This window comes from Podarcis vaucheri, assembly GCF_965113315.1.
Source record: "Podarcis vaucheri genome assembly, chromosome: 2".
Classification (NCBI taxonomy): Eukaryota; Metazoa; Chordata; class Lepidosauria; order Squamata; family Lacertidae; genus Podarcis; species Podarcis vaucheri.
In genome coordinates, this window is record NC_138760.1 from 87,712,960 (window position 1) to 87,737,021 (window position 24,062).

Below are 24,062 nucleotides of genomic sequence, written 5' to 3' on the forward strand. Positions count from 1 at the left end.
GTTGTAGTTTCCGAGTCACCTTCAAAGGTAGCCCCACGTAGAGTGCATTGCAGTAGTCCAAGCGGGAGATAACCAGAGCATGCACCACTCTGGCGAGACAGTCCGCAGGCAGATAGGGTCTCAGCCTACGTACCAGATGGAGCTGGTAAACAGCTGCCCTGGACACAGATTTGACCTGTGCCTCCATGGACAGCTGTGAGTCCAAAATGACTCCCAGGCTGCACACCTGGTCCTTCAGGGGCACAGTTACCCCATTCAGGACCAGGGAATCCTCCACACCTGCCCGCCTCCTGTCCCCCAAAAACAGTACTTCTGTCTTGTCAGGATTCAACCTCAATCTGTTAGCCGCCATCCATCCTCCAACCGCCTCCAGACACTCACACAGGACCTTCACCGCCTTCACTGGTTCTGATTTAAAAGAGAGGTAGAGCTGGGTGTCATCCGCATACTGATGAACACCCAGCCCAAACCTCCTGATGATCTCTCCCAGCGGCCGCATGTAGATGTTGAAAAGCATGGGGGAGAGGACAGAACCCTGAGGCACCCCACAAGTGAGAGCCCAGGGGTCTGAACACTCATCCCCCACCACCACTTTCTGAACACGGCCCAGGAGGAAGGAGCGGAACCACTGTATAACAGTGCCCCCAGCTCCCAGCCCCTCAAGACGGTCCAGAAGGATGCTATGGTCGATGGTATCAAACGCCGCTGAGAGATCCAGCAGAACTAGGAAACAGCTCTCACCTTTGTCCCTAGCCCGCCGGAGATCATCAACCAGTGCGACCAAGGCAGTTTCAGTCCCATGATGAGGCCTGAATCCCGACTGGAAGGGATCCAAATGGTCCGCTTCTTCCAGGCGTGCCTGGAGTTGTTCGGCAACCGCTCGCTCAATCACCTTGCCCAGGAATGGAAGATTTGAGACTGGGCGATAGTTGGCCATCGTGGCCGCATCTAAAGATGGTTTTTTAAGAAGCGGTTTAATAACCGCCTCTTTCAGCGGGTCTGGGAAGGCTCCCTCACGGAGGGAAGCATTCACCACCCCACGAAGCCCATCGCCCAGTCCTTCCTGGCTAGCTTTTATAAGCCAGGATGGGCAAGGATCCAGGAGACAGGTGGTTGGTTTCACTCGTCCAAGCAGCCTGTCCACATCCTCGGAGGTAACAGATTGAAATTGATCCCACTCAACTTGACTAGACAGAGCTCTAGCACTCTCCCGCCCCGGCCCTGCTCCCACGGTGGAGTCTACTTCTTCCCAAATCTGGGCGATTTTATCTGCAAAAAACTTTGCAAAATCATTGCAGGAGAACATGTGGCCCGTACTGGGCCCCGATGTTGCAGGTGGTTCCGCTAAATTGTGAACCACCTGAAAAAGTCTCCTGCTGCTGTTTTCTGCAGATGCAATAGAGGCGGTGAAGAAATTCTTCTTCGCCGTCGCTATCGCCACTTGGTAGGCTCGACGTTGAGCTCTAACCTGTGTCCGGTCAGATTCGGAATGAGTTATCCGCCACCGGCGCTCTAGCCGTCTCAACGATTGTTTCATTGCCCTCAGATCCGTGGAAAACCACGGGGCTGTCCGGGCTCCATGCAATCGGAGAGGGCGCTTCGGAGCCAAACAGTCAATAGCCCTGGTTAACTCCACATTCCAGCGGGCCACCAGGGAATCAGCTGAAAGGCCATCAACATGGGATAAAGCATCCCCTACCACTCTCTGGAAACCATTTGGATCCATTAAGTGGCGGGGGCGGACCATCCGAATTGGTCCCACCTCCCTGCAGAGTAGTAAGGTAGTACTCCCTTACTAGTAGTAAGGTATTTCTGGTGTTCTATCCCATCATCAGGAAGCAAAGAAAGAGTCAAAGTTACACGTAAAGCACTGAAACACTATTATACATATCTGCAAATGGCTATTCCAGTTTGGCACAACTCAAAACCACAACACAGATCCCACAAAGCCAATGCCAATGCACAACTGTTACACACAAAAGCAGTGGTGAAGAATAATCTAAATTGCCCAGTCAGATTATTATTTTTATCATTGTTATTAATGTTTAGGTTTTCGGTATTTGTACCTCACCTTTCTAACAAGGCAACTAAGCATTCGTAAGCAGTAATTTAATTTAATTCAAAGAACAGTGATTCTATTTTCATGAAATGCCAGTGAATACATTTTTCAGAATTATCCATAAATGCTTTCCATGAGCAATTCTGTAAGTAATTGTGAGTAGATTGCTCACAAAACATGTCTAATGAGCATGAAGTACATTATGTAATAAAAATTTAGGAAGCAATCTTAAGACAATTAACTCAAAGAGGAATTCCTGCAGAACAAAAAGAACTTGCAAAGAGTGAATGGTTTTAAGATGGCAGCCTAACCGCTAGATCTTCCAGCCATTTTCTTTCTGGAAAATAAGCATGTATAAGAATCTTTAAGAAGCAACAGGGATTTACAGTACTACAAGACTTCACTGTAGAGCAAATCTTGTCTTCTCCCAAGCTGCTAAAATTTGCAAAAAGATTAAAAAAGTTCAGAGGAAACAAGACTAAGCAGACTAGGTTTAGGAAGAAATACCCTGTCAAAAGTGCACTTTGGTAATAAGACAAAAAGGTAAAGGACCCCTGATAGTTAAGTCCAGTCGCGAACAACTCTGGGGTTGCGGCACTCATCTCGCTTTACTGGCCAAGGGAGCCGACGTTTGTCCGCAGACAGTTTTCTGGGTGGCCAGCATTACTAAGCCGCTTCTGGTGAAACCAGAACAGCGCACGGAAACACCATTTACCTTCCTGCTGGAGTGGTACCTATTTATCTACTTGCACTTTGATGTGCTTTTGAACTGCTAGCAATGGGAGCTCACCCCGTCGCAGGGATTCGAACCGCCAACCTTCCGATCGGCAAGCTCTAGGCTCAGTGGTTTAGACCACAACGCCACCTGAGTCCCAGGTAATAAGATAGGAAAAGCATAAAGAGTCATTCACAAAAAAGAGCAATCAAAGGAGAATCTCATGCAAAGTACTGTATACTGTGATTCTGTCCTTGTGCTCATACTGGTCTTGAAAAGATCTAGATCTAACTTTAGAACTAGAGAAAGGGCAGCCCCGTGCAAAGTGAACACTACACACTACACACTAAGCTTTGCAGCAGCAGTGCTTTAACATACCTGATATATCACAGCTGGATCAATACATATAGACGGCTGTCTCTGCAAGAACCAAGGTAAACCACAAATTCATTCAGTTAAGAACTCTTGATGCACCCACTTCCTCTTTTGCACATGTAACACAGTTGTCACCATGTATGTCAGTTTTCCCAAATTCTGTATACTTTAATTATAGAAATTCTCTAGTAGCCATTCCAATGGATTGCCCCTTGAAATAAACAGAAATAAGTTCTTGCAAATCTTCCACACACATAGACGATAGTTTGATTTCTTATGTCCATCGTTTCTGAGTTCCCTGAATGTAGTCCTTGTGTATATTATAGGGGCTTTACCAATGCCTTTTCATTGAGAAAACCTAATAGCTACAATGCCAAAATACGGGGTCCCATATATTGGAGAATATGTCTAATTTTAAAGAAAGCCCCAGAAGCAGGTATCTACTCCTCCTCATAATTGCCACCAAAGATTACAGCCCAAAGATATAATTTCAGTAGTTGCAAGGGCTTGCGCTCTTGCACCAGGATTTTTCAAGGTTTTTCCTCCAAGATCAGCATCTCTCTTCTGAGACTATTTCTGAAGTTCTCATGAGTTTTGAATGGTAGTAGAAGGTCTGCTTCCATAAAGGTGGTTTGAAGCCCTACTGCACATACAGAGCTTTCCCACATATGCCTTTGGATTGGGAACAATGTGAATAACATTAACTCCTTATCCAAGCATTCTATTTTTAGAGGAAACTATTAAAAAAGGAAGGAAATTATTCCATACAGAAGAGTTTCCATGTCCCTGAAGGTTTGAAGTCTCTCAGAAGAAGAGAGGGCCAGAGGACATCTGCAGGATTATCCTTTGAAAGTTGTACTGCTCTGATTTTTTTAATCAGAGTACATTACTACCGTATTTTTTGCTCTATAAGACTCACTTTTTCCCTCCTAAAAAGTAAGGGGAAATGTGTGCGCGTCTTATGGAGCGAATGCAGGCTGTGCAGCTATCCCAGAAGCCAGAACAGCAAGAGGGATTGCTGCTTTCACTGCGCAGCAATCCCTCTTGCTGTTCTGGCTTCTGAGATTCAGAATATTTTTTTTCTTGTTTTCCTCCTCCAAAAACTAGGTGTGTCTTGTGGTCTGGTGCGTCTTATAGAGCGAAAAATTAGAGGGCATTAGATTATGTGGGCATTAAATTATTAGAGGGCATTAAATTATCTGGGCATTAAATTATTAGAGGGCATTAAATTATTAGAGGGTCTTAAATTATGTGCATTAAAAGCACATATAAAAATGATACACAAAAATGCATTACTTTAGGAGAAATTGGTTGCAAAAATGTGTGTATTAGTCAAAACTGCAGGCAAAAATGTGTTTAGTAAGAAAAAATGCATTAAAATGCACACAAATTTTCATGTGTTGGGTTTTTTTTAAGAAAGAATTCCCCCAAAGTGCTGCGGAAATGTGGAAAACTGAATTTAAGATTGGAAAAAATGAGAAAATGAAATTGACAGGTTCATCTATCCGTACCCAAGAGCAAGGCAAAATCACAAGGAAGGAAAGCTGAGGTCATTTGGGAGATCAGTTCTCAAAACGTATGTGTCAGGGTTACTTCCAGATCCTAGCTCACAGAGGATCACGCTAGCCAGCGGTTGTTGATTAAAAGTCTTTATTGAGTTACAGTCTCCATTCTTGAGCTGCTGCGTGCAACCCTACGCCTTATGCTTAGGTCGGCGAAGCTCCTTCTGAGTCTCCGGCCCTTGCGCACCAACTTAATATCCTAGCCCTGCTCCACCTTTTCCGCCTGACAGTTCTCCTCTGGGTCCCTCTGCCCCCCTGGGTCTCTCCCTTCCGGGATTCTTCTGACGCTGACCCCCCTGACTCCCCTGTCTCCTTGCGCCGGGCTTTAGGACCTGGCTCTCTTTCCGGGCTGCCTACTGCGCCACCTTCCTGTGCATTTGAACTTGGCGCACGCGCCCAACCTTCCACTTTCCGTCTAACCGTCACTTCGCTCCCCGATGAAGGTGTGGCCACTCCTGACTCGTGCCCTCCCTCCTGTTGTGAGCTGCCAGCGCTAGTTCCCAGGCGCTCTTCCTCTTCCCTACTCTCTGGCGGTGACGTAGGTCCCGATCTCCAACTGCTCCCCTCTGAGTCCCCTCTGGCTCTTTCTTCCTGGGGTGTCCCCCTAGTCTCCCCCCTTGCCCTTGCCACTGGTGCTCCTCTTTGTGAATCTTCTGATTCACTGGACAGACTCGGAGATCTCGGGTCGTCGTCGTCACTCATCCTTTCTTCTGCCTCCTCCCCCTCGCTCTCTGTTTCCTCCCTTGCCCTCGCCTCTGCTCCTGAACCCCTGACATCCATCCCCCCCTCAAAGCCCCCCCTTCCCCCCTCCCCTCCCTCCGGTGCGGGAACTGGGTGCTGCAGTGTCAAAGGGACGAATGTCGGGTACAGTTCGCTTCCCGTGGCCGGCCTCCATCCGCAGACTCCCGGTTCTTCCTCCCTGCTCTCGTCAACGACGGTCACCTCTGCTTCCATCTCCGTGCCGCCGTGCTCGAGACCCTGGTTGTCCCCGAAAAAGTCCATGTCGGTCTCTCCCTCGCTTCCTTCTGTAGGCGTAGCTCGTCCTGGACCCTCCAGCCACTTCCTGCGCCACTGCTCCTCTGGTCGATCATCCCACCAATACGAGGGTTCTGAGGCAGATCCCGAGGGTGACCCCTCCGGGGAACGGGCGTCTCGTGTCGGTTCCTCATCCGAGTCGAACCCCCGGAACGTGCTGGCTGAAAGCGTGGGCGTGAAAAGCCAGTCGTCGAAAAAGTCCGCCGGCATTGGCCTATGGGGAAAGAGGGCATGAAACTCTTCCTTGAGCAGAGGTTCATCTAGAGCGTAGCCCGGCACCCAGCTGTTGGCATTGGCCGGGGTGCCCTCCTTAGCGAGAAGGTATTCTACCCCCTCTTCCCCCCATCTGGAGTCCAAAATCTCCGTGACTTCGTTGAGGCGCACCTCCTGTGCCACTCCCCGTTGCCTGGTTCCCTCTCGGAGCGGACTCGGCGCCGTGCCGGGTTCCTGAAACCTGTGCGGTGCCTTGTAGGGAGTGAGCACCGATCTGTGGAACACCGGATGCATTCTGGAACCCTCCGGAAGCGCCAGCCTGAAAGCCACCGGGTTGACCTGCTCTTCGACTTGGTAGGGCCCCAGTTGCTTATGCCCTAGTTTCTTCTTGGCCAACGACCTGGCCGGCACTGCGTGGGCTGCTAACCAGACCCAGTCTCCCACCTGGATCTCTTCGCCAACCCTTCTGTGTTTGTCTGCCTGCACCTTGTATGCGTGTTTGGCCAGCTCCAGGTGCCGCCGCAGCTGATCGTGAACCTCTTGCAACTCCGACGCGAACGCATCTGCTGTCTGCGGCTCCCCCTCCACCAGTCTTTCCAGTCCCGGGAAGGTTCTGGGGTGCCTCCCGTTGTTGGCGAAGAACGGCGTGACCCCCGTGGACACGTGCTTCGTGTTGTTGTAGGCGAACTCGGCGAGCGGCAGGTAATCCACCCACGTCGCAGGCTGTTGATTCGCATAGCATCTCAGGTACTGCTGCATGATGGCATTGACCCGCTCCGCTTGCCCGATGGTCTGCGGGTGTCTCGCCGACGCCAGGTTGATCTTGACGTTTAGGAAGCCCATCAGCTTCTGCCAGAAGTTCGAGATGAACTGCCGCCCGCGGTCGGACAGAATAGACCGTGGCAGACCGTGAACCTTGAACACGTGGTCTATGAACAGTTTGGCGGTTTGTTCCGCCGTGGCCACCTTCGCACACGGGATGAAATGCGCCATCTTGGAGAACAAGTCCACCACCACCAGCACGGCCGTCTTGCCCCTCGAGCTGGGCAGATCCGTGACGAAGTCCAGGGCGACTCTCTCCCATGGCTCGACCGGAGTTTGCAGCGGTTCCAACAGTCCGGCCGGCGGTCTGTGCACTGGTTTGGCCCTCTGGCAGGTGTCGCACCTCGCCACGTAGTCCGCGACCTCCCCTCTCATTCCGGGCCACCAGAAATCCCTGGCGACTAATTCCACCGTCTTCTCCTTGCCAAAGTGCCCGGCAGTGGGCGCGTCGTGCAGCTGATGCAGTACCTTGGCGCGAAGTTCGTCTTCCGGCACGTAGATGGCCCCTTTGCGGATGAGCAATCCATCTCTCAGCTGGAACCCGTTGGTCGCTGCCGTGCCCCTTCGCATCTCAGCCATCTTTGCTTGCGCGAAAGAGTCATTCTGCAACGCTTGTCGCACCGCCTCCAGGTCCACTGTCGCCGCAGCGCACGCTCACACTGTTGGCGCGAAGATGTGCATGGCGGCCGCTGGCGTGGCGTCCTCCAGATACTGTGGCTTACGGGATAGCGCGTCCGCCATGATGTTGGTGTCCCCCGGGACATACTCTATTCGGAAGTCGAAATTCGCAAAGAACTCAGCCCAACGTATCTGCCTCTGGTTCAGGAACTGTGCCGTGCGCCAGTGCTCCAGATTCTTGTGGTCCGTGCAGACCTGCACCGTGTGCTTGGCTCCAATCAGGAAGTGCCTGAAAGGACTGCTCCGCCTGCGCTGTCCAGATGAACTTCTTTTTCTTGGAACTGAGCGTGTCTGTAATGGCTGCAGTCTGCATAGCGAAGCCTTTGATGAACTTGCGATAGAAGTTCGCGAAGCCGACAAATCATTGGACCTCCTTCCGGTTGCGTGGGCTTTTCCAATCCAACACCGCTCGAACCTTGGCGCTGTCCATGGCGAGCCCCTTGTCAGACAACCTGTATCCCAGGAAATCCACCTCCGTCACGTCGAATTGGCACTTCTCCAGCTTGGCGTAAAGCCTATGTTGCTGGAGCCTGCTCAGCACTTCCCTGACGTGTCTGTCATGCTCCTGCTGCGATTCCGAAAAGATCAGGATGTCATCCAAGAAACAGACGCACGTCTTGTAGAGGAGCCCCGCCAACACGTGATGCATGAAAGCTTGAAAAACGTGGGAGCCATTTTGCAATCCAAAAGGCATAACTCTATATTCGTAGGTGCCCAGGGGTGTGAACATGGCTGTCTTCCACTCATCTCCTTCCCGCATGCGAATCAGGTTGTACGTCCCTCGCAGGTCCAACTTGGTGAACACGCTGCCCTTGCGTACTTTCGCGAGGAGGTCGTCGATTCGGGGCATGGGGAAGTCCGACGGCTTGGTGACACTGTTCAAAATGCGGTAGTCCACCACGAGCCTTTTCTGGGGCGTGTCTCGCTTCTTCACAAAGAATACAGGACTGCCCCCCACTGCCTGGGACTCTCGGATGAAACCGCGTTTCAAATTATGATCAATGAACTCCTTGAGTTCCTGCAGTTCGTCTTCAGACATGGAATACAGCTTCCCTTTGGGCAGCGCCGCCCCCGGCAGCAGGTCAATCTTGCAGTCATATGGTCTGTGGGGGGGTAGCTTGTCTGCCTCCTTCTCGCAGAAAACCTCCAAAAATTCTGCGTACTTGTGGGGAATCGCTTGCAGCGTGCCGAGCAGCAGCTGTGACTCCTCTTGCTCCCCTTCTTGCTGGGGCATGATGCAGTGTTCAGCACAAAAGGAAGAACCGAAGGTCAGCTGCCTCTGGTACCAAGCCAGCGTCGGGCTGTGCCTGTCCAGCCAACTCATGCCCAATACGATAGGCGTGTCTGAGAGTTGAGTGACGTTGAAGCTGATAATCTCCTTGTGATTTCCAAGCCGCAGCACCATAGGTGGCGTCTGCTTCACCACTTGCCCCCCTAACAGCTCCCTGCCATCCACCGTGACAACCTGCAGTGGCAGCGCGGCAGGCAGCAACTGTATAGCGTGCCGGTCGACAAAGTCCTGCCCTATGAAGTCTGCATTGCTTCCCGAGTCGACGGTGATTGGCACGTCCATGGTGATTCCATTGGGTAGCTGGAGCGATGCGGTGAGCCTCACTACTGGCTTGGGCGGGAGGGGGTCCATGGGCGGTAAAATCTCTGGGGACTGCTTCACTGACACGTCTGGCTGGGCCCCAGTGCCTCCTCTTCCAGCCAGACATCGTCGTTTCCCTGCTGTGGTTCTCCTTGCTGCGTTGCTGCAGTCACCATTGCTGAGGCTGCAGTGTGCTTGTGGAGCCTCCGGGGACACTCTTTCGCCAAATGGCCTGGATCCTCGCAGATGTAACACTTCCTGTTCCCTCTAGGAGGCTTCGCTTTCACTGCTGCCGGTGCTAGGGCTCTGGCTGCTGACTGAGCCCTTGCACTCCCAACCTCCATCGGTTCCACCCCTCCCCCTGTTGGGGGCGTGGATTGCGCACGCGCTGCTTCTCTGGGAAGGAAGGAGGAGCCCCTGGCTGGTTCGCGCCCGCTGCGCCCTTCGTCCCTGCTCCACGGACGTTCTTCCAGCCGCACTCCCACCGCCAGTGCCCTCTGAACGATCTCCTGCGTGGTCCGGGGTCTCTCCCCCCTCGCAATCTCATCTTTCACCGAGCTGTTCAAGCCCTCCCAAAAAAGGTCTCTGACGGGAGCCGAATCTCTGTCCCATTCCAGGGCACTGACCAAAGCGAAAAAGCGGGCATGATATTGCCGTACGCTGGCCCTCCCTTGTCTTAGTCCGTGCACCTCCCTTCGGGCAAGATCCACGTCAATGCTTGATAAAAAACAGCCATCCATCGCTTTAATAAAGGCGTCCGCATTTTGGAGCGCAGGATCCTTATCCCTCCACAAATTGCGCAGCCATGCTTTAGCGTCTCCATGCAAATGGGACATGATGAACCCCACTTTCTCTTGTTCATCTCTAAAGTCTTTGTGCAGTAGTTGTAGTGCACACATTACGTCTGCTCTAAAATTGGGGTACTGTTGCAAATTCCCATCGAAGTGCGAGACCAGACTGCCTGTGCGTCTCCCCAACCCAATCCCCTCTGATTTGGGTGTCTGTTGCCCCTGCTTCGTAAGCACGTCCAACCTGACCTGGAGATCCCTGTAGGCGGCCGCTGCGTCCTCCTCTCTCTTCCTGGACGCCACCGCCTCGGCAGTCAGTCGTGAAACCGCGTCTCTGAGTTCCGTTATTTGCTGTTCGGCCGTCATATTGTCTACCGTTCGTGAGCTTTCTTGTAGGCACCCGCTTTCCCTCCTCTCCGCGAGGTCGTGGATGTCCACAATTTGAAGAGAAGGAGCTTACTGTCAGGGTTACTTCCAGATCCTAGCTCACAGAGGATCACGCTAGCCAGCGGTTGTTGATTAAAAGTCTTTATTGAGTTACAGTCTCCATTCTTGAGCTGCTGCGTGCAACCCTACGCCTTATGCTTAGGTCGGCGAAGCTCCTTCTGAGTCTCCGGCCCTTGCGCACCAACTTAATATCCTAGCCCTGCTCCACCTTTTCCGCCTGACAGTTCTCCTCTGGGTCCCTCTGCCCCCCTGGGTCTCTCCCTTCCGGGATTCTTCTGACGCTGACCCCCCTGACTCCCCTGTCTCCTTGCGCCGGGCTTTAGGACCTGGCTCTCTTTCCGGGCTGCCTACTGCGCCACCTTCCTGTGCATTTGAACTTGGCGCGCGCGCCCAACCTTCCACTTTCCGTCTAACCGTCACTTCGCTCCCCGATGAAGGTGTGGCCACTCCTGACTCGTGCCCTCCCTCCTGTTGTGAGCTGCCAGCGCTAGTTCCCAGGCGCTCTTCCTCTTCCCTACTCTCTGGCGGTGACGTAGGTCCCGATCTCCAACTGCTCCCCTCTGAGTCCCCTCTGGCTCTTTCTTCCTGGGGTGTCCCCCTAGTCTCCCCCCTTGCCCTTGCCACTGGTGCTCCTCTTTGTGAATCTTCTGATTCACTGGACAGACTCGGAGATCTCGGGTCGTCGTCGTCACTCATCCTTTCTTCTGCCTCCTCCCCCTCGCTCTCTGTTTCCTCCCTTGCCCTCGCCTCTGCTCCTGAACCCCTGACAGTATGCCACCCAGATAAGGAAGATCTGGAGACAGGAGAATATTGCAAGACTGTTCAGAATGGGAAAGGCTTCCAGGGTCAATAAGAAGAATGGAAGCAGTATTGTTGAAGATTCACTTCTATGCACAAAGTCTGCTAACAGGAAGGGGGGGATATACAGACAGTGCCTGGTACAACTGAAAGTGGCTGGAGTAAGGCAAAGAACCACTCCAACTACTCGAGACCAAAAAGATGCAATGTGTCAAGGAACAGAGTCCACCTCCTCAGAGATTAGCATGGTCTGGAGGGGGAGGGAGTGGGGATTGGCAAGAAGGTAATGTAAGCAGTAAGAAGGTAAAGAGGAAGCTGCTGCTGGAATTGAACACAGCCTGGATCCATTTGCCACCTTCTCTAAGCAGTATAGGGCAGGCACAATAACTGCTCAGTACCTCTATCACTGCTCATGCTCAGTCCAACCTGCTCTCCAGGAAGGAAGTGAGGAGGAAAGGGAGCACCATCATTCACCATCTTGCTAACCAGCTATCTCAGTGGCAAGGAAGCAGGTGGTGGTGACAATGCAAAGAAGGAGAAACAGCAAGTAGGCAACAGGCAAGCAGAATGTGGACCAACTAAGGGAAGAGGAGTCTGCCCTTCTTCCCAAGGAACTCCCCAAACCTGGAACTAATACTATGGTCCTGTCCAGAATGCATGTGGTCCATTTGGTATTCGGGGGGGACGGGACCATTTTCCTACTTTTAAATAAAGCATTTCTAAAGCAATGTTCTGCCCAGATAGGGGACCTGGTATTGCAAGGGTTTATTCTCTTCCCACTTTGCAAGTTTGATAATGTGGACAACAAAATTACAAAATCATGTAAAAGCAGCACATACATGATTCCAGATTCTTTATCCCATACATACAGTAAAACAATGTGTTGTTTTTAGGGAAACTTATGGTGTTTTTTTCTTTGGAATATTCCTTTTATGTTATCTTTAGGTAGTTCAGTATGCATGTGCATTATGAACTGCTATTGAAATAAAAATATTCAATTCAAGTAAATCAACAACAAAACAAAACCTCATGCTAAGACACTGTTTTCTAATATGAATTACTGCAAAGTTACTTGTGGACACTTTTAGGCAAAAACAAAAACAAAAAAAACCCAGAAACTGAAATCAATCAGGCATCTTTAAAAAAAAAAGGATTTATAATTCTATTTTCTTTACAATTCTTATTTTATTAGACAAAAAAGAAGAATCCAAGCTAATAATCATGCCTGCAAGAATTATTTTTCCTTCAGGGAAAATATGCAAAAGGCAATTACTCAGTACTGAAAGTGACAATAACGCTTAAATACATTCTTCCTTTTAGGATGGCTGCTGTGCCTAACCATCACTAATGTCTTTCAGACAGCTAGATTTCTCAATACAGTGGTACCTCTACTTACGTTCACTTCTGGTTACGTATCCTTCAGGATACATGCGCGGCAAACCTGGAAGTATTTTTCTGGGTTTTGCTGCGCGTGCATGCGCAAAAGCACTCTATGCACTGCGCGCATGCACAGAAGCACCAAACCGCGCCGTGCACATGCACGCACCTCTGGATACGCACACCTAGGGAACTGACTGGAGCTCCAGAACAGATCCCATGCGCAACCAGAGGTACCACTGTATATCAACAAATTGACTTAATTTATATAGATATCTATCAGTCTCACAAACTTTGCTGACGTATTATTTCCATTTAAAAAAATCTGTCAGAACATTATTTAGTGTAACATAGTGATATAGAAAACCTGAACAAATTGTTTCGAAGAACCAAAAGTTAGTATTTTTCAGAAGGCATTTAAGTGATGCGTTTCCCCCAAAGCACCATTGCCTGACTTTCTTTATAGCAAAGCAAGGCTTTACTTCTTCTTTGTAGACACTCTGAACTTATAAATCAAACATGGAAAAAAACAAAACCTAGTTGTTGGCTGGATGCCTGCCTCCCAACAGCTCCTTTGCCTGAGCTGCTGTGATGTCATGAAATGTTCATAAACATTCTAAGTAGTCAAGAAAAACCATCTATAGAAGAATGTTTGGAAACAATGGCAGCTCTGTGAGGAAAACGAAAGGCTAAGACAAACCATTACATAGAGCTTAAGGAATGGAAGATTTCTGGCTGTTGCAGCAGATGAGGAGAGTTGACTGCAGGGAAACTGAGTGATATAACGGTCTGGTAGGTTAGGAAGCTAAGGGATAGGTATCTTGGAGGCAGCATGGCTAAAGGAAGGGGGCAAAGTAGGAAGTCCCCTGAGAAACAAACTGCTGGAGGAAAAACAGATGGATAACCCACAAGTCTGATGAAAAGGGACAATGAACAAGGCAAGGGTACCTTACAATGACAGGATAAGGTGTGTGATCATTGAAGAAAGGTAAAGGTAAAGGTGGGCCAGGAAAAATATGTTTGGGCTTCCAAACAAAACATGAGGTGGGTTCACTTGTGGTATCTATCCCAGCAGTGCCCTACGGACTCCCCCCAGCCCCAGCCCCATGGCCAATTGCTTTGGAACGTCAGCATTTTTGGCATACCTAGAAACCTTGCAGCCACCCAGGATAACTTATCTGGACCCATACTTTCAGCCCAGGACACCATCATACCAGTTTACCACAGAAGCAGTGTTAAACTAGCCACTGCAAGGACATGGCAAGTTCCGGCATGCGGGAGGGGGTTAATGGAGATCTTGGTAAGGAGACAGGACTCAGGAGGTGGAAAAAAAATATTATGGGAAAAGTCTGACAATTAGATTTTTAAAAAATTAAATTGAGAAAGTTTAAGTAATAAATAAATAAATACATGATATAAAACTTTCATGTATACCTAGGAGCCCTGTTGATAGTATATATATAATATCTATATATTATGTTATCACTGTCCAGAAAGTATTATCTTAGTACTGTGTAAAAAAAAAAGGTATCAGGAACAAACCCAAAGAATTTTGGTCTGTTAAACAAGCCTGATTCATAACTAGTTTTCAAAGCTGGCTTGCACTGAAACGGACCAAAGTTTATTTTACACTACACCCCCCTGGTTTGTATAACACAACAGGTAGGATTCTACTAAGTTGTTACATGCATGGAATGAGGTCCACTCATACAATGGGACTTCCAACCCCTCCCCCGTGCCCCCTAAATCTGCTCTGGAGGGTGGGGTGTAAACCCAGAATGGGTCTAGCACATCGGTAGGCAAACTAAGACCCGGGGGCCGGATGTGGCCCAATCGTCTTCTAAATCCAGCCCGTGGACGGTCCGGGAATCAGTGTGTTTTTACATGAGTAGAATGTGTCCTTTTATTTAAAATGCATCTCTGGGTTATTTGTGGGGCATAGGAATTCGTTCACCCCCCCCCCAAAAAAAAATATAGTCCAGCCCCCCACAATGTTTGAGGGTCAGTGGACTGGCCCCCTGCTGAAAAAGTTTGCTGGCCCCTGGTCTAGCAGGTGCACAAGGGAAAGTCCAGTTGTGGGTGCAGACCTTGTTCCCCACATGCATGCATACACCATTTATCGCTACGCTGGAATTCCACCCAACAAGCTGATATTCTATGAAGCTGAAACTAAGCACTTGGGTGTGTTCTTTTCCTACCCACATGGGAGGGGTTGAAAGAAGAAAGGCCACATCCTTTGGAGTCTGGTAAAGGAGCCCACGGGGCAAGTTAAGTGTTGCCCCAGCTGCAACAGCCCAAAGAGCTCCAGGCGAGCAACTTACTTTGACAAAAGCTAGATAGAGATAGACTGAGGCCTCTTAAGCTTCTGCCTCCAGCATACCTTTCCTAGGCTCAAAGCGCCAACTCTCTGGCCTTCAGACCAGCAAGACAGGTTGAGAGGCACTTGGCCCCTCAGGCCCAGCCGAAGGGTCCTAGCTCTGGTTCTATAGGCCCTAGTGCTGCAGGATCTATCTAATTCAGGGGGCTCTTGCCCACAAGGCCCTTTTCACTACCACAATGACTGGTTCCTGGGCCAATGATATTGCAGCATGTGACTTTTTCCTCTAAAGAGCTTGAGGCAGCACACATTATTCTATCTCTCTTCCCTTTAGCTTCAGAACTATTCTCGGAAATATCTTGCTTGCATTATCCAGTCAGATGGGCGGGATATAAATAGTATTATTAGTATTATTATGTTATATCTTTTTTTTTAAGGCTATAAATAAATGTGTAGATTAGGCTGAGAGATGGTAATTGACTCAAGTCCCTTGGTAAGCTTTCAACCATTGAATAGAGGGATTTACATGGGACTGAGCAAACTGGAAAGAATTCTGCCAGACATTCCGTTGCCAAAAAAAATCCAGAAAGTAGAATATTTGCGGTTTGTCAAATGCATAGTGTTCACTGGAGCCCATGACTCTGATGAGTCTAACCCTGATGCACAAACATTTTAGCGTTTCGTGTCATTGCGACTTACCCCTTCCCTCAAAATGGTAACTGGTTGAAAGTGGGTGCAAATTTAAAAGCAACTCAAAGGAGTGAGAGCTAGAGTGATCAAATGAACAGTGAAATGGTGCAAATCACTATATCAATAGTGCACGTGACTCTATACCAATACGTGAAATAGTGACCTACCTCACTGAAGTACTATGTGAATAAATGAAGTAAGGATTTAAATGCATTCTGCTTATAGTGCTGGGGGGGGGAGGAGATGCATACTTTCATGTAAATAGCTGCTTAAATCTAATCAACATAGTTTTGATTTGGTCATATCTTAATGTTTCTGTAATTACTATATCTTTACTGTACCTGCATCTATATATTTGCCCGTATGTACTGAGTAAGGAGTACAATGTCCCAAATATTTATATTTGTTAAAAATGTGCATGCTCTGTAACACAGATAAACATACCTTGATACAATTTTACTTCACAGTATACCTACTGTCCAAAGGAGTCTCCTTCTGAATTAAGAATGGTGGCAACAGATGTGAAGAATGATTATGGTGCAGAATGGAGAATAATAAGTCTGCTTGGACAAAACATGAAACTTCTAAAGTATTATTATTCTGCTCAGAAAAGCCACTTCTGTTTCCCGGTCCCTAAAACCTGCAAACTCAGATTGTTTGGTCTCTTGCTACAAATATGTCAGCAGGCAAGTTGCTTGAGAAAACAGCTGTGCTGGCTGAGAGAAAAGAGTGCAATATTTTTTATTTGTCAGGAAAATACAGCACAATGAAAAATGATATCCTTTCGGGAGACAATGAATATTATCATATTTTGCCCAAAGTGGTAGCATCCCACACGAAGTATGGGGTGTTTAACAGATACGGCATGCATTTGGGAACAAAATGTGGGTGGCAATGTGACACAGTCATGCTGTGCAAACCCATGGCTATAATAAAAGCTAGGAATCCTTTTATGCTTCAGCCAACAGGCATTAATGGTGGTTATCGCATTAAGCTGAAGCGTGCCGGAAAGCATTAAAAGTCCATACCTTCATTTCTATGACGGTCTGAAGAGCTTTCGTCTTCGCTGGCTCAGGCTGAAGCTGGGTCCTTCTGTGCAGTTCCTGTGGAGGGACACGATAGAAGTAAGCTTGGCGACTCATCTTCCCATCATTTATTTTGTCACTGATGCAGATCTTCGGCAGCTCACAGCAGAATCCAAAGTTCAGACAAGCCCAAATGCTACAGGTGCACCACTGCCTATAAATCCCTCTAGCATCTCTGCAGCCTCTATCTTATATTACAGGCAAGGCTGCCAGCACATGCGCTATTTCTGAAACCTTTATCAATAATTAATGTCAACGGTGACAAAGGCAGCATGTTGCATTTGGACCGAGAGAGATTACAACACGGCTGCCTCTCTGTCCAGGCATCAAATAAGTAATTCAATTATGTTGAACACTGTATGGCTAATTCAAAAAAACGGTAGGGGGTGGAAATGTCACATAAAATCTTCTGCCGAACTTCACCACTCAAAGAGTTTTTCTACTGATATTTGAAACAAGCAATTTACAGACATTACATTCAAATTTGACATTTTCAGAATAGTAATTATCTAGTGAATCGATGCAGCTCTAAAGTAGCTTTATTATGTTGGCTCGTCTTTTCTTTCATGATACAATATTTTTGGAACTTGCACTTCAATCCATAAAGATATTTGCTTGCAAGTTAACCCCACTAATTTCAGCAAGACCTACTTCCAAATTAACATGTTTAAGGATCCCAATGTTTACCTATAGCAAATACATTAAGCAGGATGTTTTCACTGCACAAGGGTGTGTAATTAGAAAAGTGATGTAAAGCATAATCCATTGTGACGTTTCCGTGTGCAAGCTACAATGAAATGTTGAGAATGACACAAGAACACTAAACACATAGCTTTTTACTATTTCAAATTAAAGGGAAGTTTAGATAATTTAAATCTGACATTTATTTAAAATAAAAGATTCATACCCATGCAGCCCCTCCCCCCAAAAACCCCTTCAATTTTTGTGTGTGTTGCTAATGACAATTGGCTTTGGCACCTCCATCCATCATCTTTTCTTTCTCTCACTATGTGCAAATGACCAGCTTAATTCTGAATTCAACTAGGACCTGTCCCATGTCTCGCTCATGTTCTAGTCTGTTACAGTGAGCTCATGTAATTCAGCCATAAGGTGAAGCCATTTGTCAACTTGCCAACCATACGCATAACTTTAAAAGGGGGAACCAAAGCAATTCACACAACACTCATATCATAGTGAAATAATGCTGTAAAAACATATCAATAAAACAACAGTGTATCAGTCACAGAAACCAAAGGACCTGGAACCATTAGGAACAAAGACAACACCTGGTTAAACACCCCAGTGGGTGCCCTCCTGATAGCAACTGAGAGTTCAATGCACATGGTAGATGCCACTACAGAGGCGGCCATTTTTTGCAGTCAAAGTATAATTCAGGCTCAAATCTCAAAATGAGATAATACTGACCACGACAGGGACATCATGGAATTGTTGATTCTCGATAGAGCTAATGAAGCTTCATTCACCTTCCTAAAAAGGGCTAATTAACTACTGTCTGCCATAAAACTATTGATTGTGCTTCTATAAATAGCAAAAAGGAAAGTGCCAAAATGTAATAATAATAATAATAACAAGAATAATAATAATTTGTTTTTTGGGTTGCGCCAGTCACTGTGGGTGGCTTCCCACAAAACATACAGAAACACAAGAACACCACACATTTAAAATATCCCAATGCAGGGCTGCCTTCAGATGTCTACGGAAGGTCATCTGACGGGGAGAGAATTTCACAGGGCGTGCTTGAGCACTCCATTCATTCCTCATTATCCGTTCAAATCAGATTATTTATCATTCAGTTTCAACAGTAATCAAAGTATCCCATTAGATGCCCTAATCTAAATCCTGTTGGTCATTTTGCTTGTGGACTTCCTATTGCCATTTGGATCAGCCACCATGGGAAGAGGATTCTAGACTAGATGGGCCTTTGGTCTGATACTTAATGACTCTTCTTATGTTCTTACAGATGCTACATTAGGCCAAACTAGACACCTGTGATGTGTGAATGCATCATAGACAGCTATTTCTTTTCCAAACAGGGGTCCAGTTTGAATCAGGACTGTGGTACCAGGGGTGGGAGTGAAATTTCCCTCCCCATTCTGCAGTCCTCTTTCCAATCACCTGTATTAGTCATGGAGGGGAAAACATAAGCACACAGGTGCCTGAACGTTTCTCCTCCATAGCTAATTGAGAAGCAATTTAGCTTGCAAAACTGGCATGGGGGTTTAACCTCCCCTTGTGCTAAGGCTCCAGACCAAGTCAGCTGCACCCATGACAGCTTTTAGCAAGGAAAAAAGATATCAGAGATGAATCTGAGGTTATGTCTAGATTGGCCCACAGTAACTGAGAAACCCTATCCAGCTCTTAATAAGACAGAAAAGAGAAATTAATCCTGCAGTAGCTAGTCTGAAGTTTACAACAATACAGCACCTTTCAGCCCAGCAAGAATTAAGCCTCTCAAGCAGACAATTGGATAATATGGTCTCACTTTATACAACTGCAGAGTCCAAGCTAGTTCTTCAGTTTGAGCAACTTGTTGCTCTGTAATCAAAGGTTGCATGAATCTCTGCCTGTCTTCACCTCTGCCAAGCTGCCAGCTTGCCTGCCTGCCTGCCTAGAAGGCATCAGCCCTAGAATAGGGGTAGAAAACAGGATGCCTTTCAGATGTTGGGCACATCGACTTCCACCAGCTCAAACCAGTATGACCAACCATCAGTTACAGTCCTAAACATCAGGAGGGCATCAAGTTGGCTCCATTTGTTTCAGAGTAATGCCAAGGAAATAGTGAGCTTGGGGCGGGGGGCTTTCATCAATATTTTCCCTTTGCAAGAGCACCCCAGTGTTTCATACCTATTGGCAACCAGAGAGCAGGAGCCAAGAGAAGCCTAGATTCCTTTCACCCTTCTAGCTTCTGAATGGCAATTCTAAAAACTTGTCATATTGCCTCGAGACGTGTCATAGAATCACAGAACTGTAGTGTCCTCCATCCCTTTGTGTATAGGGGAGTGTCTGGACTCTTCAGTTTGAGGTGATGGTATGACTGCATCCATTAACAACAGTTTGGTTTGATGGACGTCAGCAGCAAGAAGCTGCTTCTATGAAACAAATTTTGTTTCCCAATAAACAGAACTGTCACCTCCTTATTTATTTAGTTACCTACGTTTCTATCCTGCCTCCCAGCCAAGTTCTGAAAGGACCTTACAGATATTTATCAGCACAAAATAAATCAGCAATAATGAGGCTGTTACTATGGAGCAGGGCTCCCATTCACTAGCAGGACCAATGGTCAGGTACGATGGAGTCCAAGAAAGAACACATGGGGTGGTGGTCACAAGTTCCTCATCCCTGCTATAGAGCATCAAGAACACAACATTATAAGACTTCAATACAAACCCAGTCTTCTTTATGGGGATAACTGCAGAGTGTGATGATACACTGCAATGTATGTGTGTGTTTTTTAAAAAAACTGTGTGCAGTCAGGGCTGTATCATCCACTTCCAGGTCAGAGAAAGCTTTGTGTATGTACTGAACTTGAGAAGTCCCCCCTCACACACCCCTGCTCTCCAGAATGTGCATAAGGGGAGTTGGATCAGACCTTATACTTTTTACCACAAGTTATTTTATTATCTCCATGGCAACTGTGAAGGTTCTTATACAATACCATATTCCTAGTGGATTTTGAAGTCTTGAAGTGCTTTATGAGCTTTAAATACAATTTTTAAATGTGTATTTTAAAAGGCTTTAGAATTATTATTTATCTTTAATTCTTGGAGCAGTAAAGTAGAAACAAACAAACAACTTCAACACAGGTCTAAATTAGTCTTATTTACTGGGATTATCAGTCCTTGCCTCCTTACAATGCATATGATGTTCCCCCACGTTTGTGTTGACACTGCTACTTCTGGACCTCTATTCAAGGATTTCTCAGACTAGGTTTATGCTAACTTTTCGAGTTATTGGATTTTGGTACTGCTCTTCATCTCATGTGCACCAGCTTCAAGGTGCTACTTACAGTGTCTGTGCGAGTGGCTTCCTTCTTGTAGAAACAGTTTACCATCCCTTTTCCTCAATCTTCCTCCCCACAACCCATCCTTGACCTTACAGCAGAAATATGAGGGAGAAGTTTTATTCTCCATTGTATTTCCATTGGCAAAATGGCCATGACAATCTGCCTAGTTAGTTAGTTAGCTATTTTTGAAGCTACTTCTGCGTGAAAAACTGTGCATATCTGCACAGTTCCAAAGATAAGCTTTCAGGAAAGAATGTTGTTATCTGTGCTGCTTCCTTCAACAGATGCAGGGTGCAGGAAAAGGGGGAATGGGGCATGAATACGCAGGGAGAGAAGCAGCAAGAGGGAGCAACTAGCAGGGTAACTCACAGGGGAGGGGGAAGATCATCAAAGGCAGGGGATTTGCGGAACAGTGCTCGTGAAGCAAGATGCCAAAAGCTTCTGATAGCTGGCTGCCTCTGCTTTCACTATAGGCTTTCACTCACACGCATATTCCATTCCCTGGATTCTCTCATTACCATTGCAAGTCTGCTATTGGAATTGCCTTCTGTGAGCTCACATTGCACCCCTTGGCTGGAGTTTGGGGTCCCCCTCAGCACCCGCTGTGCTCAGGGGCAGACCATGTGCCACTCACTGGCAAAGGATAAACAAATGCTGTATAAGGTAAAGGCAGCCTAGTTGGCCATTATTATTGAGCTGGCATGCAAGTCCAGACTCAGCTAAGAAACCACAAATGTATTTTTGAAACTCAACAGAGAGAGAAAACAGGAGGAACACCCACTGTCTGCGTACACCTGTCCATGGAAGTGTGCATCTGCAGACTTGGGTTAGAAAAAGGAAGACAATGACCTTCTGGACATAATGCAGATTCCTTTTTTTTTAATTGCACCTTCCCTGTGACATTTTTATTGTTGTTTAGTCGTTTAGTCGTGTCCGACTCTTCTTTACCCCATGGACCAGAGCACGCCAGGCACTCCTGTCTTCCACTGCCTCCCGCAGTTTGGTCAAACACATGTTTGTAGCTTCAAGAACACTGTCCAACCATCATGTCCTCTGTCGTCTCCTTCTCTTTGTGCCCTCAATCTTTCCCAACATCAGGGTCTTTTCCAGGGAGTCTTCTCTTCTCATGAGGTGGCCAAAGTATTGGACCCTCAGCTTCACGATCTGTCCTTCCAGTGAGCACTCAGGGCTGATTTCCTTAAGAATGGATAGGTTTGATCCGAGACATATAGCATAGACTTATGTTATGCACAAGGAACTATTGTAATGTGTCCCATGAGCAGCAATTGCTTTAGTGAAAAATCACAGTGTCATGAACTGGCAGTACGATGGGGAGGAGGAAGAGGATCCTGGCAAGGGGTGTAGCTGGGGGTGGGACACACCGGGGGTTGAGGAAAGAGAGGTTGATGTAGGAAGTACTCACAGCGTGATGGAGGATGGCATGGGGATGGGGGACAGTCAGTGCCGGATTTACCTATAAGTTAAACAAGCTATAAGCTTAGGGCCCCACTCTCTTGGGGGGGGGGGGGACCAAAAAATGTAAAGGAAAAAAACTGGATGTACGTTTCCAAAACATAAGATAAAAAAACAAATAAAATAAAACCTACAAACAGCAACAGTGGCAAATGGCTTTAGATACTATTAGGGCCTTAAATTACCATATATCATATATTCCAAAACAAAAAACAGTGACAATTTGTTAATGACAAAGGGCAGCTGGAAATATAAAGGGCCCCATTACCTTTAGTAGCTTAGGGCCTCATCAAACCTAAATCCGGCCCCAGGGACAGTGCACAGGAACCAAAACAGGACCCATTGCCAGAGCCAGAGGGGCCCTTGTCTCCACGAACTTGGTGGGCTCTGAGGCGTAGGGAGCAGAAGGAGGGACCTTCTAGGAGGCTGGGGCAGGCAGAGGCCCACAGCCCAACTCCCTAGCAGGCCAGGTGGGGCTTGCTAGCTCTTGGAGGAGGCTTGGGACAGGTGAGGGTCCCATGCTTCATGAAGCCCAGATGCTGCAATCCATAGGCAAAGTACAGAAAGGAAGCAGAGCTGAAGTGCTGTGTCTGCTCAAGGTTCTCTTCAGTGGCTAAGAGCAGCTGCAGCAAGGCAATCTCAATTGAGACTACAACAGCCAGGCCCCTCCCCCTGATTCTGAATAGGGAGGAAAGGGCACTGGTGATTCTTAAAGAAGAAACCTCCCGACATAAATTAAATTCAGTCCCACTTTTAACATCTCGTCTAGTTTATTCCTTAGTTGTGCTGCAATTCTATGCACTTTTATGCATGCATAGGATTGTGTTGTCAGATGGTGACAGCAGTCACAAAATTAAAAGACGCCTGCTCCTTGGGAGAAAGGCAATGGCAAACCTAGACACATCTTAAAAAACAGAGACATCACCTTGCCAACAAAGGTCCATATAGTTAAAGCCATGGTTTTCCCAGTAGTGATGTATGGAAGTGAGAGCTGGACCATAAAGAAGGCTGATCGCCAAAGAATTGATGCTTTTGAATTATGGTGCTGGAGGAGACTCTTGAGAATCCCATGGACTGCAAGAAGATCAAACCTATCCATTCTGAAGGAAATCAGCCCTGAGTGCTCACTGGAAGGACAGATCGTGACGCTGAGGCTCCAATACTTGGGCCACCTTATGAGAAGTGAAGACTCCCTGGAAAAGACCCTGATGTTGGGAAAGATGGAGGACACAAGGAGAAGGGGACGACAGAGGATGAGATTGGACAGTGTTCTCGAAGCTACAAACATGAGTCTGACCAAAGTGTGGGAGGCAGTAGAAGACAGAAGTGCCTGGTGTGCTCTGGTCCATGGGGTCACGAAGAGTCGGACACGACTAAACGACTAAACAAGGATTGCGTTGTAAATCACGAAGTTTATTATGTAGCCAAAGCTAAAAACTTTTAGATAACATTGCTTTTTTGGAAGATATTTTAAGACTGTATTTAATTCTCCCTCTGAAACCAATGGGACTTAAAAGTGTTTATCCTTGGCTGGGTTATGCCCTGTATATGTCTATTAAGATGCTGAATATCAAATAATATGTAACTTCAAATGCAGGAGTGAAAATGGCAGCTGTTTCTGGAATTCCACATTGAGAGTAACACCCAGATTAGCCTAAAGTTAGAGTGAGCTGAATCAACTGAGAAAGTTTAAGCATTAATGTATAATGCCTTTAAAATACCTAACTACTGTATCCTTATTCAATATTATCAATAAATTCCTTACTGCATTTGTATCCGCTCTTCACCAGCAGGTCCCAGGGCAGTGGGGTTACAACAATTTAAAATTCAGAATGAAAAATAATTGAAACAAATTACAAGCACAGGAATAGGGTGGGTCTTCAAAACACACATCTCAGGTATCAAAGGTTAGAGTAAAGAGGTGTGTCTTCAGCATTTGCCAAAAATTATATCAGGGCTGGGGGGAGGGGAGTTGGCCATGCAAAAGAGCAACCCTGTCAGAGCTCATCAACA

The 24,062-nt window shown here is 47.1% G+C and overlaps 1 protein-coding gene and 1 long non-coding RNA gene across 12 annotated transcripts in view; one reads left to right on the forward strand and one right to left on the reverse strand.

The window, feature by feature from the left end:
- ERC2 (ELKS/RAB6-interacting/CAST family member 2) overlaps positions 1-24,062 on the reverse strand; it is a 529,811-nt gene that overhangs the window by 378,468 nt on the left and 127,281 nt on the right. For all 11 annotated transcript variants that reach the window (XR_014216005.1, XR_014216006.1, XR_014216007.1 and 8 more), the window contains one exon: positions 16,496-16,570. Coding sequence is in view for 3 of the 11 variants with exons in the window: in XM_082209373.1 (XP_082065499.1) it covers positions 16,496-16,570 (75 nt within the window). In the remaining 8 variants the exon portion in view is untranslated. The remainder of the gene's footprint in view (positions 1-16,495; positions 16,571-24,062) is intronic.
- LOC309525531 overlaps positions 1-24,062 on the forward strand; it is a 382,776-nt gene that overhangs the window by 69,704 nt on the left and 289,010 nt on the right. The gene's annotated exons all lie outside the window — the stretch shown is intronic.